The sequence below is a fragment of the Phocoena sinus genome, chromosome 5 (assembly GCF_008692025.1).
Source record: "Phocoena sinus isolate mPhoSin1 chromosome 5, mPhoSin1.pri, whole genome shotgun sequence".
Lineage (NCBI taxonomy): Eukaryota > Metazoa > Chordata > Mammalia > Artiodactyla > Phocoenidae > Phocoena > Phocoena sinus.
The window spans coordinates 93242293-93258210 of NC_045767.1; the positions used below are offsets into that span (position 1 = coordinate 93242293).

General features: G+C 43.0%; 1 protein-coding gene across 1 annotated transcript in view; it reads left to right on the forward strand.

Annotated features, from left to right (window-relative positions):
- Nucleotides 1-7906: 7906 nt before the first annotated feature.
- Nucleotides 7907-15918, forward strand: part of FAM47E (family with sequence similarity 47 member E) — a 33020-nt gene continuing 25008 nt past the window's right edge. Inside the window, exons 1-3 of the mRNA XM_032631995.1 lie at nucleotides 7907-7951; nucleotides 9280-9410; nucleotides 14327-14699. Coding sequence (XP_032487886.1) covers nucleotides 7907-7951; nucleotides 9280-9410; nucleotides 14327-14699 — 549 coding nt within the window. The remainder of the gene's footprint in view (nucleotides 7952-9279; nucleotides 9411-14326; nucleotides 14700-15918) is intronic.

Genomic DNA, 15918 nt, shown 5'->3' on the forward strand with positions numbered 1-15918 from the left:
AGTCAATAATGCATTATTGTCTTATGTGAATCACTTCTTTGGCTTCACAATCTACGGAAACAAAGATTCAGTTCAACTTAGCAAATGTCTCCTTAACATTGCTATGTACGATTGTGAAAAAGCCCAGATAAACACCATCAAATACGTTAATTCCTGAGAGGGAGTTAATTATGTTTGGAGTAACACCAGAATGAATGAACAAAACACACTTTAACTTTTCCAGTTGTAAAAAGAGAAGAGCAACGCTCACTTTAAGCTTAATGAATAACAGATACAATACGGTTTTGAATTGCTATTGACTATATTGGGTGTTTTACATATGATCATTTTTCAAGTATTCTTACAACCTCTTACACAAAGGATCTTCCAGAACTTGAATTGTTTTGGACTAAGAAAATCATACCAATGCTAAACATAAAAGCAAGGGAAAGGAAAACCTGGTGCCATGCAGAAGTATTTCTTTTCTGTTATTGCCATATTTTAATTTAATTACATTGGTGAGAATTCATGTCCTCCCTAACACACTCCAAATGCTTCTTGTTTCTAATTTTTTAGTGCATATACTGATCATAATCTGAGCCCCACTTGAGAAAGCAGCTCACTCTTCAAGGCCATAGCTGATCCTTAAAAGCACGAAAGAGAAATTTTTGGTATCGCTTATATTCCGTTGTGAGACTCCAAGTCATCATCTCTGCTCATACTTGAGTACAACTGACAAAAACATCTGACCTAGAATCCTCTTCAAGCCCGGATCACATAACTTTGCCACAGAATTTCGATAGCAGCCCCACTTTATCCAGTACTTGTCACTAGCTCTGGCTCCTTGCTTCACCATCTGTCCTGTGTTCTTATTACTGCAACTAACTTGGCTTTGAAGCAGTTTCAACATTCCACAAGACACCATGTGTTCTTGGAAATTATGCCTCAGTGCCACCTAGTAACTTTTTCTGGCAACCATTTCTTTTCAACTTCAGGTATAGCACATTGGTTCATCTTATTCTTTAATTGATGGCACTCCATTAGCAACTGGGTGTACAAGGCCGTCTCTTAATCATTCATTTATATACTCCTTTTCTTCTCCATTTTCCACTTCTGTTCCTCTGCTCTCACCATAAGCAATCATTCTTAAGTGCGTTCTGTAAAATGTATATATTTTTGTTTTGATGCATACATTTTTAATTTATGTAAATCATATCATCATAAAAAATCTCACTCTCTTTCTTTACTACATTTTTTAAAAAGTCTAACCGTGTTGTCAAGTAAAATCTAGACTGTTGCATCTCATACATAGTTATCCGTCCATTTTACACATCTACATCACAAAAATGGACATGCGTATTGTCCTCAACTCACCGATATTGCTACTAATGCTGCGACAGACATCCTCATACGTCTTCCCTTACAGGTGAGACTCCCTCTGGATTCCTATACCATTCCCGGCAGCAGAAATACTGGGGTATAGGTAATGTATGTATGTATCAGTCTGGTTCCCACCAGGAACACAGAACCCACTCTAAGCATGTAAAACCAAGGGACTTTAATGCAAAGAACATGTTGCAGAGGTGATGGAGGTGCTGAGAGCCAAACTGGGGATATGAGGTAACTGAGAGATTAGCAATAGCAGGAACACGATTACCACATCCAAACTGCAGGAATTATTTGTAATAGGAGCCTGCGTCTGATGCAAGCTGCCAGTGGAAGCTGAAAGAGAAGGAAAAAATATAGATACCCCCTTGGAGACAGAGGGAAAGAGAGAAATACCCTGACTTTTCCCTTCTCCCATCCCGTGTCCTATCAGTGCTTTTTGCTGCATTCCCAAATGCATCCTGCAGGTGCCAGAGCAGAGCAGGGACAGGAAAGGAACAAAGAGAAGGCAGACAGTTGTAAGCACACCCTATACTTGATCTAAGTCCTGCTAGACTGCTCTCCATAATAACTAGCACCAGCTATACTCCTCTCAGCAGCATGTCCCCACATACCATCTACTCTTTATGGTCTACTATACTCCAGAAAGTAGCAGTAGACATCTCTTCCATCCTCCTTTGAATGTGTCTAGACGACTGCAGATGCCTCAGGTAGCTCCTTAAATCTAGCAGCTTCCTGGAGCTCGGGAACCCATCCATCGATTGGGCCATAGCCTCTTGAGGGCAGCAACCTCAACAGTTTTTGGTTTTTCTTGGGTTTTTTTGGCTGCGTTGGGTCTTCGTTGCTGCACGCAGGCTTTCTCTAGTTGTGGCGAGCAGGGGCTACGCTTCGTTGTGGTGTGTGGGCATCTCATTGTGGTGGCTTCTCTTGTCGTGGAGCGTGGGCTCTAGGCGTGCTGGCTCAGTAGTGGCGGCGCATGGGCTTCGTTGCTCTGTGGCACGTGGATCTTCCCGGACCAGGGCTCAAACCCGTGTCCCCTGCATTGGCAGGTGGATTCTTAACCACTGTGCCACCAGGGAAGCCCCACCTCATCAGTTTTATTTGTAAGGCCCTACTTGTCATTATGCTCAATGCTACTGACCAAGTGATAAATATACTTGTTGATTATTGGTGTCATGCCTTACCCCTTATTGTTATGATTTGGCTTGCAGACTGCATTGGTGGCAGTCTTCAACAAGCCACTTGTGGCACTGTGGAGGGAAATCTCTAGGGGGAGCCTGTGGGTGAGGGAGAGAGCTGATACTCAGCCAACAAGCATAGTTTAAGACCATAATGGTTGTCAAAACACTGTGTTGGTTGATAAACAGGCTCTGCTCTGAGCAATGCTAAGTGACCACTGTGCCCTGACTGCCTCAGCCACTTCCTTGGAAGCACCCCTCCCTCCAAGACCAGCAACTAAAGGGATATGTCTGGCCTGGCCAGGGGACTCTAGAACTCTGCTGCTACAATCTGGCTTGCCACTTTCCCAATTGGTTCTTGCATATGGCTTACTGGTTGTTAAATATTTTAAATATCCTTCCCCTGGAGGAGTATCACAAAAGAAGCATAGGGGAAAGTCTGTAGACTTTTGGGTATCCTATGACTCCCAGGAGCCTCCTTTCTATGTGTGATGATGGCAGAGAGAATCCTCCAGGATTATATTCCTGATAGAAAATGCTCCATATGCATTTTGCTTTTTCTATTCATTTACAGCATACCCAGTAAAGTGCACAAGGCTGAAGCGTACCGCTCGTTGAGATTTTACACGTGTACACCCATGTAACCACCACCCAGATCAATATATAGAACATTTTTAGCCTGCCAGCTGGCTCCCTCCTGCCTCCTTTCCATCAATTACCCCAAATAACCATAATACCAACATCTATCACTATTACTTAATTTTGCCCGTTTTAAAAGTTCTGTAAATGGAAGCATAGAGTACGTACTCTTTTGAGTCTGGTTTCTTTTGCTCAACATGAAAAATGTCCTTCCTTTGTGATTTATTTGGCTATTTTTCCAACTTGTTAAGTTGGATTCTTAGCTCATTAATTTCGACCTTTCTTCTTTCTTTTTGCATTTATTACAATTTTTAAAAATTGTGGCAAAATATATATAACATAAAATTTACCATTTTAACCATTCTTAAGTGTACAATTCAGTGGCATTCATTACATTCACAGTGTTGTGCCACCACCATGATTATTTCCAAAATTTTTCATCACCCCAAACAGAAAGTCTGTACTCATTAAGAAATAACTTCCTATTCCTCTCTCCCTTGAGTTCCTGGTAACCTCTTTCTGTCTCAATGAATTTGCTTCTTCTAGATATTTCATATAAGTGGAGTTATACAATATTTGTCCTTTTGCTTTTGGCTTATTTCACTTAACATGGTATTTTCAAGGTTCATGCATGTTGTAGCACGTATCAGAATTTCATTCCTTTTATGGCTGAATAGTATCCCATTGTACGTATATATCACATTTTGTTTATCCATGTATTTTTTGATGGACACTTGGGATGGTTCTACCTTTTGGTTATTGTGAATAATGGTGCTATGAACATACTGTACAAGTAACTGAGTCCTTGTTTTTAATTCTTTTGGGTATATACCTAGGAGTGGAATTGCTGGGTCATACGGCAAGTCTATGTTCAGCTTTTTAAGGAATGGCCAAACTGTTTTTCAAAGCAGTTGCACCATTTTACATTCCCACCAACAATGCACAAGTGTACCAACTTCTCCACATCATTGCCAACCTTTTAATTTTTTTTCTTCTTCTCCTTTTTTTTTTTTTTAGGCTGCACCGTGTGGCATGTGGGATCTTAGTTCCTGAGCAGGGGCTGAATCTGCGCCACCTGCAGTGGAAGAGCAGAGTTCTAACCACTGGACCCCCAGGGAAGTCCCTTTCTTTGTTTTTTATAGCCATTCTAGTTGGTATGAAGTACTATCTCATCGTGGCTTTGATTTATATTTCACTAATGACTAATGATTTTGAGCACCATTTAATGTGCTTACTGGCCTTTTGTATATCTTTGGAGAAATATCTGTTCAAGTCCTTTGCCTATTTTTTAATTGGGTTGTTTGTCTTCTTGTTATTGAGTGGTAGGAGTTTTTAAAAAAATATTCTGGATATTATACTCTTATCAGATATATGATTTGTAAATATTTTCTCCCATTCTGTGGATTGTTTACTCTCTTGACAGTTTCCTTTGATGCACAACACAATGGTCTGTAATTTTTATGAAGTCCAGTTCATCTATTTTTTCTTTCGTTACTTCTGCTTTTCATGTCATGTATAAGAAACCATTGCCAAATCCAAGGTTATGCAATTTGCTCCTCTATTTTCTTCTGATTGTTATAGTTTTAGCTCTTAAAATTGTCTTTAATCCATTTTTGAGTTGATTTTGGTATGTTCTCTAAGGTAAGCGTCCGATTTCATCCTTTTGCGTGTGGCTATCCATTATTTACTGAGGAGACTATTATTTCCTCATTGGTCTTGGCACCTTTGTCAAAGACCAGTTGATCATTCATTTCTAGGCTCTAAATTCTATTCCACTGGTCTATACAGATGCTTTTGATTATTGTAGCTTTTAGTAAGTTTTGAAATAAGGAAACTTTGTTCTTTTTCAAAATTGTTTTGATTATTTTAGGTCTCTTAACCCAAAATTCCATATAAATTTTAGGAAGAGTTTTCCATTTCTTTAAAAAACATCATTGGGACTTTGATAGGGATGCATTGAATCAGTATATCACTTTGGGTTGTACCATTGTCTTAATAAGTCTTCCAAACAGTGAACATGAGATATATTGATATTTCCATTTATTTAGGTCTTAACCTTACTCCTTTTTTAGTTTAATAATTTAAGGTGATTTCATTCTAAGTATCATTTTAGCTTCATCTCCCAGTTTTTGATATTTTTATATTTATTTTAAACTTTCTGTCTTGATATACTCCTTGACCCATGAAGTATTTGTCTTGTTTTATTTTCAAATAAATGCTTTTAAATATGATTTTACTATTGATATTTAACTTAATTGCAATATGATCAGGGTTGTGGGTTAAATGATACCAAGTCAGAGATGTGTAAAACTTGTTTTATGAACTTGCAAATATAATGTTGCATATGTTCTTGAGAAGAATGTTTTCTATGATTGTTGGATGCAAAGTTCAGCATATATCCATTAGGTCAAGCTTTAAATTCTTTGTCCTCACTGATTTTTTTGGTCTGTTTGACTTATTACTGAGAGTTGTACCAAAATCTTCCCATCAGGATAGTGTATTAATCAATTTCTTTTGTAGGTCTATCAATTTTCCTTTTTGTATTTTAACCTATGTTATTACGTGCATACAAGTTTAGAATTGTGTATCTGTGTCTATCTACTGTGCATGCGTGTGTGTGAATTGCACCTTTTATCATTTTGCATAATGATACATTTAATACTCTTTATATATCTCTAATGATCTTTTTTGCCTTAAAGTCTATCCTGTCTGATATTAATATAGTTATATCAGGTTTCGTTTGCTTAATATCTACCTGGTACATCTTTCTTTATATTTCTTCAATCAATGTATGTATCTTCTTATTAATTAAAATAATTCAGTATTTTAGATAAGTTATTTTTGTTAATATCCACTGATTAGAATGTATTATGATTTTATACAACCCACTTTTTAAAAGAATACCAACGTATTTATAGTTTTCTTTGTTCAACATTCCATCTCACATTGATATTCATTTGGGGATCATTTCCCTTTTATCTGAAGTGCAACCTTTATAATCTTTAGTTATGGTCTTTTGATGATAAATTCTGCCATTTTTTGTTTGTCTGAAATGTTTTTGAGCCATATTATTGGAAGATAGTTAAGTATGCAGTTCTAAACTGATAGTTGTTTTTACTCAAACCTTGATTATTTAATGTCTTTGACTTCTATAATTGCTTTAGAAGTTAGCTTTCAGTCTATTTTTTGTTCCTTTGTAAGTAATCTATCTTTCCTATCTGGCTATTTTTTTTTTTTTTTTTGCGGTACGCGGGCCTCTCACTGTTGTGGCCTCTCCCGCTGCAGAGCACAGCCTCCGGACGCGCAGGCTCAGTGGCCATGGCTCATGAGCCCAGCCGCTCCGCGGCATGTGGGATCTTCCCGGGCCAGGGCACGAACCCGTGTCCCCTGCATCGGCAGGCGGACTCTCAACCACTGCGCCACCAGGGAAGTCCTATCTGGCTATTTTTAATGTCAAATATTTGTCTTTTGTATTCATGGTGAAATGCTAAGTGAGATTTTATTCTTATTTATCTTATTCAGAGTCCACTGTCCTTCCTGAAATTGAGAATTTGTATCTTTAATCAAGTCTGGAAAATTCTTAGCCATTATCTTTTAAAATATTGCCTCTCAATAGACACTTCTCCAAAGAAGACATACAGATGGCCAACAGGCACATGAAAAGTTTTTCAACATCGCTAATCGTCGGAGAAATGCAAATCAAAACCACAATAAGAAATCACCTCACACTTGTCAGAATGGCTATCATCAAAAAGTCTACAAATAACAAATGTTGGCGAGAATGTGGAAAAAAAGGAACCCTCGTACACTGTTGGTGGGAACGTAAATTGGTCCAGCCACTGTGGAAAACAATATGGAGGTTCCTTGAAAAATTAAAAATAGAACTACCATATGATCCAGCATTTCCACACCTGGGTATAGCCAAAGAAAACAAAAACACTAATTTGAAAAGACACATGTACCCCAATGTTCATAGCAGCATAATTTACAATTGTCAACATACGGAAACAACCTAACACCTTGTCCAGATGCCAAGGGTTTCTACTAATCCAAGACCATTTTATAATATCTCAGCTTAAAGTTCTGTGGTTTTTGCTGTTCAAGTGCTTTTTTTCTGGAAAGTACCATGCACTAAGTATTGCTGAGTATGTAGTAAAATGTTACAGAGATAGTAATTAGTCCTTGAGTGGGAAAGATCCAGTAACAGTGTTTGGCAATCCTGTTACGGGTATTTGAGTAACCCTCTTTGGAAATAAAATGGTCACACTATCTGCCAATAGGGCTAAAAACGAAACAAAACCCCATCATCCTCACTCTTAAATAACATCTACTTGTTGGATTACTATACGTAACACATTCTACCTTTGTGTTGCAAAAGAGAAAGAAGGGGAGAGAGAAGAGAATGAATGAGAGATTCTCTGAGTAATGACTATAATTAAGGCATGGAATGTGATGAAATAAAAAGAATCTTAGTTATTTCCTACCAGATATGAAATCAGATTTACTACATGGAACAAATATCAACTTGTGAGGATACAGGAGTCATGAAAATAGGTGGTTTTTTGTTCATTCATACAACACTACAAACTAAGTAACAAGATGACAAAGACCAAGTCTGTTTTATCCCCCATTGCCTCCCCAGTGCCTAGCATGGCCATAACAAACAATATTTGTTGAATGAGCACCTACTGTGTGCTATGTACAGTACCAGGAGCAAGGTGGACATGACCCTAATCCTCAGTCCTAAGGAGAAATCCTACTTCCTCAAAGTAATGAAAGCTGGAGTTTGGAATCAAATAAATATTAACGATATTATCGAAGATAATGAAAACAACTAACAGGGCTCCTTTTCATGATTACATTCATAGCTTTCTCTATCAACTCTTATAACAACTCTGTGGAGTATCCGGGCAAATATTAATATCCCCAGTTCACAGTTGAGATAATAATAATAATACTCAGTAGTTATTGAGGGATTCTTACTTGCCAGCACAGCATTCAATGCTTTACATTCATTATCTCATTGAATTCCCCAATAACCCCATAGGCAGATACTACTATTTCCCTCATTTTCAGACTAGGAAATCAATGAAGCTAAAACAAATTTAAGCAACTGTGCGGGGAGGGTGGTGGGGGTGGGGAGTGCATACTTATTAAGTGGCAGAATCATGATTTATCTCAAGCGGTGGGACTCCAGGGTTTTCCACTGTGCCTAGAAAAGGCACCTGAACACACAGAGCAGGTGAAGATGCTGGAGCTAGTGCCAGTCGGGGCACCTTTATTACCATCCAGATATTTAACAGGTGCCCAAAGGTGAAGCTAATTTATTCCCAGAGAGTTTAAAGAGAAGACTCATCTTTAAATGACTACAAAAAGTATCCCACCATAACAGACACCATTTAACTACTGCAATAATTTTGAGAGAAGAGAATGTTTTGCTGCTATTTCCTCTAGAAGCAACGCTCACTATTTAAACCAGGAACATTCAGAAGCAGCAAGAGAACTTAGCAAACCCCAAATACATCCTCATGCAATCCATATTTACGTGGGCAACTGCCTATCACGGCCAACCGGATGGCAACTTTACTGCTGAAGTGAGTCCAGGCAAAAGAATCAAGCAACACAAGAGCTGGGAGGGACTCTGGAAACCAGCTGGTGACTAGCTAGATACCAGTGCGCAGCCCCCGATTTACTGAGGCGGTGAGATTCACGGAGTTCCAAGACCTCCAGAAAAGCATTCCGTGCTAGAAGGCCTTCCCACCGCTAGAAATCAGTCAGTCTATCCCTTTCATCCCCTTTCCACTCCTTCTCTTGCTCTCTCTCCAGCTGCTTTCTTCCTTTTCAACACATTTTTTGAAACGGTGGTGAACAAAAGAAACACGAACACGCCTTCCGAACAGATTAAAACATAATTAAACCAAGAACCTGATCCTTCGCGCTTCCCCTGCCACGGTCCACGCCCCGGGGCGTTGGAGAAGGTTCTGGTGAGGCGAGGGTTGGGGAACGCAGGGACGCCCCGCGGGTGCGTGTTCCCCGCCAGCAGCAGGGGGGCGCCCTGAGCGAGTCTGCGCAGCGCACAGCTCCGCGGGTCTCCTAGCGACCCAAGAGGCGGGGTAAACACACCACCGGAGGCCGGGTGGGCAGCCGGGGAAGCACGGCTGACTGCAAGCGGCTGTTCGCACCCGCGGCGCGGGCCCGGGTGTCGGTGGGCACGGACTGCAGACCCTGGTAAGCGCGCGCACGCGCGCGGGTGGAGCGTGGGGGGATCCTGCACCCCCTGCTTGCTGCGGCTGGTGGCGGGGGATGGCCAGGGGCCGCGGAGGACCCAACTCCCTTTCCTCCTCATGGTCCCCCGCAAAAATAGACCATAACCAGCGCGCGAAGTTCCTCAACGCCAAGGACACCTTTTTTTGTTGTTGTTATCCTCAGAGTCCCCCAGAGGATGTAGATGAATATACCCATTCCAGATGGGAAACTGATGGCCATAGAGTCCTCTGCGGAGACTGGTTTAGCCTGCGACCTGCCCTTCTCCGGGTTAGACAACACCTGGAGCCTTGGCCACCCAGCTAGTAACTGTGGCCAAGCTGAGCCCGTGTTTGGAGAGTACCTCGGGTACTGGGGTGGTCTGCTGCTGTTTTGAATGTGTTGATCTCGGAGAGACAGCAGTCAGCTGTCCTGAAGAGAGGTCTTAGTTCCCTGCCCAGGAATTGAACCTGGGTAGCCTGGATGAAAACCAGGAATCCTAGACACCAGGGGCTAGAGGCTAGAAGCAAAGTTCCCCTGGCTCTTACCCCCATTGAAAACAAGAATGTTTCAAGGAGGCAAAAACTGTAAAAACAGGTACAGCGTTTATTATTAGAGACACAGCACAATGTATGGGAGAGCACACACTGAAACAGTTTATTTAAGTCAGGAGCTAGGCAGAAATACACACCCAGGGAGAAAGGGTATGGGTGTCCTCTCTTAATGAGGAGGAGACAGTAAGTCAGAAACTAGGCGGAAGTACACAACCAGAGAGGAGTGCTGGCCTCCTGATTGAGAAAAGCAGTGAAGAGGTGATTTAAATCCCTTCTATAGGACAGTCCTTCCAGGTCTTTGTTTACATCTGGCCAATTATCTTGCTTCTTCCTTCACACCTGACTGGTCCTAGGATGCTCCCCAACATGTGTGTGCAACATTTTGCTAAGATGGATCCCACTGCAGAGGCCTGTGGGTGCATGTCCACACTTACTATGGGGTGGCACCCCCTCCCTTTTTGACCCCCAAGGAGCCTTCCTGCGCATGTACAGAAAGGGAAGTTTTCCTGACCCCAGGAGTGGTCATCTTATCTCTTTACTTCAGCAGAGCTCAGCTGCCACTAGCTTTGTCCTTGGAGTGTCTGGGGGAGAACAAAGCTTCCATTTTACTCCACGTGACAGACACCAGCCGTCCAGCCCAGGGGCCCATCTGTCTCCTACCTCTGTCACTGCTGCAGGACAGGAAGCTGAGGCTTTCTGCCTTTGCTGATTCCTCGAGCTGCTTCTGAGAATGGAATTCGGCTCTCTTGTAGGCAGCACGATGTGGTGGTTAAGATTACAAAGTCTAGAGTCAGAAAGGCTGGAGTTGAAGGCCAGTTTTCCTCTTGTTTGACTGGTGACCTTAGGCAACTTAGTTGCTGTTTCTGGACTCAGTTTTCCTACCTGTAAAATGAGGACAATAAAAGGAATCAGCTTTATAGGATTGTTGTATTTACTGACATAGCACCTGTGAAGCAGTTACTGCCACATACATGTACTGTATACATGTTAGCAATTATGAACTCTTTGAGAATCTCTCCCCAGCCCCATTTTCAAACTGTTTGCTTTGAAATAATTATAGACTCACAAGAAGTTGCAGATATAGTGCAGAGGCCCCATATACCCTTCCTCCAGATGCTTCCAGTAGTACCATCTTGCATAATGATAGTACATTACCAAAGCAGGAAATCAGCACTGGCGCAATATATGAATTAGACGGTGGACTTTACTTGAATTTCACCAGTTGTCACTTGTGTGTGTGTGTGTGTGTGTGTGGTTCAGTAAAATGTTGTCATATGTATACATCAAGATACAAAACTGTTTCCTCACCGCAAGGGAACCACTTCATGCTGTCCCTTTATTACCATTCATTTTCCCACCCACAACCCTTGGCAACCACTAATTTGGCCTCCATTTCTATAATTTTGTTCTTTTGAGGATGTTAGATAAATAGAATAATACCTTTATTAAAAGTATAAAACTTTTGAGATTGGCTCTTTTTCATTCAGCGAAAGCCCTTGAGATCCATCCAAGAGATTGTGTGCATCAACAGTTAGTTCGTTTTTACTGCTGAGTTGTATTTCGTGGCATGGATGTACCATGGCTTATCCATTCATGTGCTGAAAGACATTCAGGTCGTTTCTAGCTTTTAGCTATTACATATAAAGCTGCTATGAACATTTGCGTACAGGTTTTTGTGTGAACATAAGTTTTCATTTCTTTAGGATAAATGCCTGACACTCTTTTGCAATTCTTAAAAGTAGAAATATCCAAGTATCATATAGTGACTGTGAAATAGTAAATGTTTAGAAAAAATGTTTTATTTTCTGGGTCAAGCAAAATTTTTCATGAACTTAACAGAATGCAGAGTGGTAAGCTTATCAGCTATGAGAGGTAAAGTGGGGTCATGGGAAGCCCTCCAGCCAGATTGGTTGCCTTATTCACCTCTTTGGAACTCAGTTTCCTCATTGAAAAGTGAGGAAGGTGGACTAGATTTCTTTCAAAGTTTCTGCCAGCTCTAACAATCTATGAGGTTTGAGCTAGCTGCCACACTTTCCCCATTTTAAGTTGTATGACTGTCCTTAAGTAAAAATATTGGTTATCAGATTTGATTTTATGAAGTGCTTGGGTGTTTGAATTTGTTGTCAATGGGTGGAAAATACACTTTGGTAAAGATTTTTTTTTTTTTTTGTGGTACGTGGGCCCCTCACTGTTGTGGCCTCTCCCGTTGCGGAGCACAGGCTCCGGACGCGCAGGCTCAGTGGCCATGGCTCACGGGCCCAGCCGCTCCACAGCATGTGGGATCTTCCCGGACCGGGGCACAAACCCGTGTCCCCTGAGTCGGCAGGCGGACTCCCAACCACTGCGCCACCAGGGAAGCCCTGGTAAAGATATTTAATACTGTGGAGGGTAACTTGCTAACTGGTCATAATGAGTGGGTCATCAAATCTCAAGATTAGATGGAATTTCGACATTCCCACCCCTTAGCTATTTGAGTGATTTATTAATTGCAAAGGGCAACTTTTTGTAAACTCATGTTTTTATATCCTTTCATTTAGATCTTAGCAGTAGAAATGGGTTAAGCCCTTAAAACACACATGCACGTACAGCAAGCAAGAAGTTTCTAGGACTCATAAGAAAAGAATAGAGATCAAGCTGGAACCTCTTAAAAATGTTTTGTGCTGGGCTTCCCTGGTGGCGCAGTGGTTGAGAGTCCGCCTGACGATGCAGGGGACACGGGTTCGTGCCCCCGGTCCGGGAGGGTCCCACATGCCGTGGAGCGGCTGGGCCCGTGAACCATGGCCACTGAGCATGTGTGTCCGGAGCCTGTGCTCCGCAACGGGAGAGGCCACAACAGTGAGAGGCCCGCGTACCGAAAGAAAAAAAAAAGTTTTGTGCCTATAAGGATGAGTTCAACAAGGAGTAGATTTGCTGTAACGAGTAATTATAGATGAGAAGGGCCTGGAGGTGGAAGAGGCTTCAAGGAAAGACACCAATAATATAGAAATATATAACTAGGGCAGTGTGACGTATTAGGATAATGAGAGACCTGCCATTAAGCTGCTCAGGTTCCAAGTCCTGACTTTGGCAATGGCTGGATATATTAGATTATCCAGGTCCCATTTTCCTTCCCATTTGTCCATCTGTCTCTTCCATCTTAGCTTCATGCCCTAACTGCTCAGTGCAAACAGGGGTCTGATGGGTAAAGAAACAGAGTGAAGCAGGCTGCATATAAGGCAGTAGGGAGTGGTAGAGACTGTGAATAAGACAGCATAGGACTTGTCTAAATATGGCAGCCCTTATACCAATAATGGCTCCATGGATAGGTGGACCCAGTGTCCCCAGAGCTCCTGATTTCTGTTCAAGATTATTTGTGTGAACTTTTTTATATGTCAGAAGCTCTGGCATAGTGGTTAAACACCTTTCTCCAGAGGCACACTACCTGTATTAAAATTTCAGCTCTCCCCCTTATAGCTGTGGGAACTTTGACAAGTGTTTGGTTTTCAACTTCTTTGTGCCTCAATTTCCTTATCTGTAAATGGGAATAATATTAGTACCTACTTCATGGGATTGTTATGAGATTAAAACAAGTTAATTCAGGTAAAGCACTTAGAACAACACGTGTTATATAGAAAGTTCTCAATACATGTGAACTCTTATGATTCTTATTAAAACACAAATGGGATCAAATGACTGGTTTGTGGGCCTGATACAGTCCATGAACAACCAGTTTGCAACCCTTGACCCCCTGAGTTTAGAGGAGAAATCAAGGTCCACAAAGGTTAAATGAAGGGCGAAGGTCACGCAGCTAGTTAGGGGCGAGTTGTCACTGTGTCCAAGTTCTTCCCACTGCACTGTGTCCCTTTAAAGGATAAGAAAGAGTCCGAAGAGGGGTCACAACTTGTGAGTATTCTTCACAAAGAGACTGGATAGCTGGAGGGTGGTGACAGCACCACCAAATGTAATAATGGATTACGTTTACACATAGTGACACGGATGAGCCTTCAAGGTATCCTGCTTGGTAAGCAAGTAACAGGATAGTACCATTTATGTACATGAAGGATACACAGGTCTTATAAGGATGTCTGCAAACAACGGGTACATTCCAAATCTGTTAGAGTGGTTTTGCTTGTGCAGGGGAGGGCAATGATGGTGGGCTATGGGAATAACGTAGAATAAAGAAAACAGGAGAGGGGCCTTGCACAGACCAGCGATAACGTGCCGTGAACCAGGACTATGATTAACTCAGACTTCGCCCCGTGACCCTCCCTTCCCCCACCTCTCCTCCTGAAACAGGTGGAGACCAGCCTGCTCACAACCTCCTTCTCCCACCCTTGTGGTCCATAACACCGGCACGTTGTCTCGCAGGTACAGAGAAGATCTGCCGTCCAAGTGCTTCACAAAGCACAGGCGCAGGTCGCCACGCCCCACGTCACTGAACAGCCGGCGGTGGCGATTTGTGAGAACGCGACCGAATGACTTCCGGAAAGGCTGCCCGCCTTGCGGAGGTGTGATCACTCAGGGCCCTGAGGAGGGCTTTCTCCCCGAGATTTATCACAGAGCTCCCCGACCTGCCCCGAAGAGGAGCCAGAAGGACATGCTGCCTAGGGAAGCAGCCCTGTGTTCCACGCTCTCGCCGGCCCGCCAGGCGCGTAAGGACTTCCTGGCGGACGTTGAGGCCCATCCGACCCCCCACCCCTCGGCTCTCTACCGGGACCTGGAGGAAGACATGCCCGCAGAGGTGACCACCTGGGGAATATTGCTCCTTAGATGCCTGGGGAGTTCCCTCCAGGGGGTGAGGGTGATGAATGTGTCCCCAGGGGGGCAGGTCTCCCGGGGTTTGGAGCAGCCTTCTAAGACGTGCAAATGGCAGCAACATACCCGCCACTCCCTGTGCTTCCTATGACGCCATCCAACTTATAAAGGCCCAGCAAACCAGAAGTGTCCGACTTCTTTACCCCTGAAGCTCTGCCAGTCTACTTTGCTTGTGACTTTTTAGGGGGAGAATAGAGTGGAGGAATTGTCCAGTCTTGCTTCTGTCACGTTAGCCTGGTCTTGGGAGGTGTCCGTGAGAATTATTAACTGATGGCTAGAAAGGCACCTGCGCACCTGAAATGTCATGGGAAATTTCACCAGGTTGCCAAGACTAGGGCCGGGCAGCAGCTGCGATCTGTCACCTCTGTCCCAGGCTTCTTTCAACTTGCAGGTCTAATGTCCTTAGCATACGTCTCTTGTCCTTATAGCTCAAAATGGCTTCCACACCTCCAGGCATCGAGTCTATCTTTCAGACAAGAAGGGGAAGGGGCAGAGTTTAAAAGTTGCACGCCAGCTGACTCTTTTAATTAGGCAAATAATAGCTTTCCTAGTAAACATCTCATTCATCTGACCACTCTTAGCTGCTAGGGAATCTAGAAAATTGAATTTCTTGGGTGGGTATTGCAGCCCTGAACAAAATCCAGGACAAAATTCTATTAGATTTAAGGAAAGGGGGCAGGATGGATATTGGACAGGGAACTAACAGTGCCTGCTACCCCGCTACCCGCTTAGCCCCTGCAGTCTGTTCCCTGTGTTAGCAAGCATGACAGTTGTTGAGAAGGTAAACGCCTCTGCTCAAAGCTTCTCATTCAGAGTGAAGTCCTTGCCATGGTCTGGAAGGTCCTGCGTGTTCTGTGCTCCGTCCCATTCCTGCCCTGCTCCCTCTCCAACCTCACCGCCTACTCCTCTGCCCTCCTCAGTCTGCTGCAGCCACTCTGGCCTCCTGGCTGCTCAGCAAACGTGAACAAGCATGTCCAGTTTAGGTCTCTGTTCCTTTGTCTGGAGCACTTGCCCCCGGATGTCTGCCGGGCTCACTCCTTCACTTGCTTCAGCTCTTTCCTCAATTATCTCCTCACTGGAGGGGCCTACATAAAAAGGCACTCCCCTCCCTCTCATCCTCTGTGCCTTACCATGATCTATTTCCA